The sequence below is a fragment of the Chrysochloris asiatica genome, unplaced genomic scaffold (assembly GCF_000296735.1).
Source record: "Chrysochloris asiatica unplaced genomic scaffold, ChrAsi1.0 scaffold00038, whole genome shotgun sequence".
NCBI classification, from domain to species: Eukaryota; Metazoa; Chordata; class Mammalia; order Afrosoricida; family Chrysochloridae; genus Chrysochloris; species Chrysochloris asiatica.
The window spans coordinates 3,349,298-3,351,397 of NW_006408556.1; the positions used below are offsets into that span (position 1 = coordinate 3,349,298).

A 2,100-nucleotide genomic window follows, 5' to 3' on the forward strand; every position below is an offset into this window, starting at 1 on the left:
TTAGTCAACGCAGGTATGAAACAAGGATATATACTTCTAGGTGTGACAAAAACCAGTTTTGAGGAAGCCACCAAAATCATCATCAAATCCTTGGTGGACTGAGACCCTGAAGCGCCAGTACAGACAGTCTCACAGGATAGGTAGAGTCAGTACTTCTTTCATTAACAGGACTTTTCTAGGCTTTGGCTTAGAAGAAGATGATTTTCTTGTGCTTTGAGTTAGGGATCTGCCCCTTCGACTTTAACCTCCGAACAGCCTCCCTCATGTGCTTGGGTTGTAGTGGTGGCATCTCTCCCCATTTCTCACATACGTCCAATGCTAAACAGAGGGCAAAGAGAAAGTTTTTATTCTCACACAAGAATCTGTTAATCATATTCTCCTTTTGAGTTCTGTAATTCTCAGTAAAACCCTTCATAAGTTTACTAAGGAAATATCATCTTCCCTTTTGAAAAGAATGCTATAAAATGTATCATGTCAGCATTAGCACAATACTGTATCAGGCTTAATCCTAGGCAACACCTTAAACAGTCCAACTGTTTAAATTTTACTAGCTCAGGGTTGGTATTGGGCAACTGCCAGGCCTTCTGTACCCCACTGTAGAAGAGGGCATTATCCAGGAGTCGGTCCCATTAGGGATCATTCACATAACACACCAGTGAGCCCTGGTGACTGCTATTCTTATATCTTGGGGCAGCAGAAATGAACAAGGTCCATTGGAAACCAACACAAGGCTGTTTTTATCACACTGTGCTGAGGGCTGGAATTAGGCAGGGGGGTTTCCTAGATGCTTCCTTACCTCCCAGGATTGAAACTTTCAAGAAATGTTCAGCTCTCCTGAATACAAGGCTCCCACCCAGTCAGCTTCTAGTGCAAATGGGAACTACCAGAGGTACTTTCTTAAATACCTTGGTATTGATATTATTAACAATAAGAACACTACAGATTCAGTTCAGCATTTGAAGCAACATTACTTACCTTCTTCTACCACCTCCCCAACGAAGACCTTGGAAATACCAGACATAGCAATCACAACATTCTGAGATACAGAGGTGCCAGTGATGGACTGGATCAGCTTGAAAGAAGGACAAAGACACTGTTATTAAGATTAAAACGTGGTGGTAGTGTGCTGTGGAGTTGGTTCTGACTCATAGCAACCCTGTATAGGGTTTCCAAGGCTGTAATCTTTACAGGAGCAGAAAGTCTCATCTTTCTCTGGTGGAACGACTGGTAGTTTCAAACTGCTGACCTTCAGGTCAGCAGCAAGACTCGTAACCAATATGCTACCAGAGCTCCTTAGATTAGAACATACTGCCCATAAGAGAGTTTTGAACTGAAAAAAGTATTTACTAAAGGTTAGGTGCTAAATTTGAGACTATCAAAATAAGTTTCCAGGTATGTTATGACCTGTTCTGTATATTGAGGCCCTATCCCTGTAACACAAAACTATGTTTGGTAAGATAATTGAGGAACATGTTATTTTTATTTCCCCACCCAAATGAAGTGTGGTGAATTATCCTTACCCTTTTAATGGCTGCCTTGGGGAAAGCTGACCGGCGATACATTTCATAACGATTCAGCTGCTCCTCAGAAAAAGAAGAAACTAGGATTCTAGAAAAAGTTTCAGGTAATTATAAGTATAAATGCTCAAGATCTATTGTTATGTGAATAAAAGCAAATCTCAGAAAAAAGTTCTCAAATGATTAGTGGCATTATGCTAGATGCTTATGAGGAATAAAGATACTATAACACCATTTCTCCTCTAACGAACTTGAGAAAAAACAACAACAATGACTTCATTAAACAAAAACTAAAGTATCAGTGCTGGGTCACTCACTGCATCAAATGATACTGACTATTTTCAGCATGAGCTGCTCTTTCCCTAACTACATTTCAGACTGATGGTAAAAATGGAATATATATATTTATTTTCAAACAAGTACCTTTCAACATTAAGTTTTAGAGGGAAAATATTGCAAATTATACAGAAAAGGGTTAATACTCTCATATAATGAATTCTTTCAAATCAATAAAAAGATGGCCATTGCAAATTTTTAAAAAATGAGCAAAGGACATCAAGGGAAAATTTACATAAATAAAAAT

The 2,100-nt window shown here is 38.7% G+C and overlaps 1 protein-coding gene across 1 annotated transcript in view; it reads right to left on the bottom strand.

Annotated features, from left to right (window-relative positions):
* The window catches only part of TAF11 (TAF11 RNA polymerase II, TATA box binding protein (TBP)-associated factor, 28kDa), a 10,696-nt gene continuing 8,596 nt past the window's right edge, over positions 1-2,100 (bottom strand). Inside the window, exons 3-5 of the mRNA XM_006860385.1 lie at positions 1,521-1,608; positions 976-1,072; positions 1-318 (exon numbers count right to left, since the gene is read on the bottom strand). Coding sequence (XP_006860447.1) covers positions 188-318; positions 976-1,072; positions 1,521-1,608 — 316 coding nt within the window. The 3' untranslated portion in view covers positions 1-187. The remainder of the gene's footprint in view (positions 319-975; positions 1,073-1,520; positions 1,609-2,100) is intronic.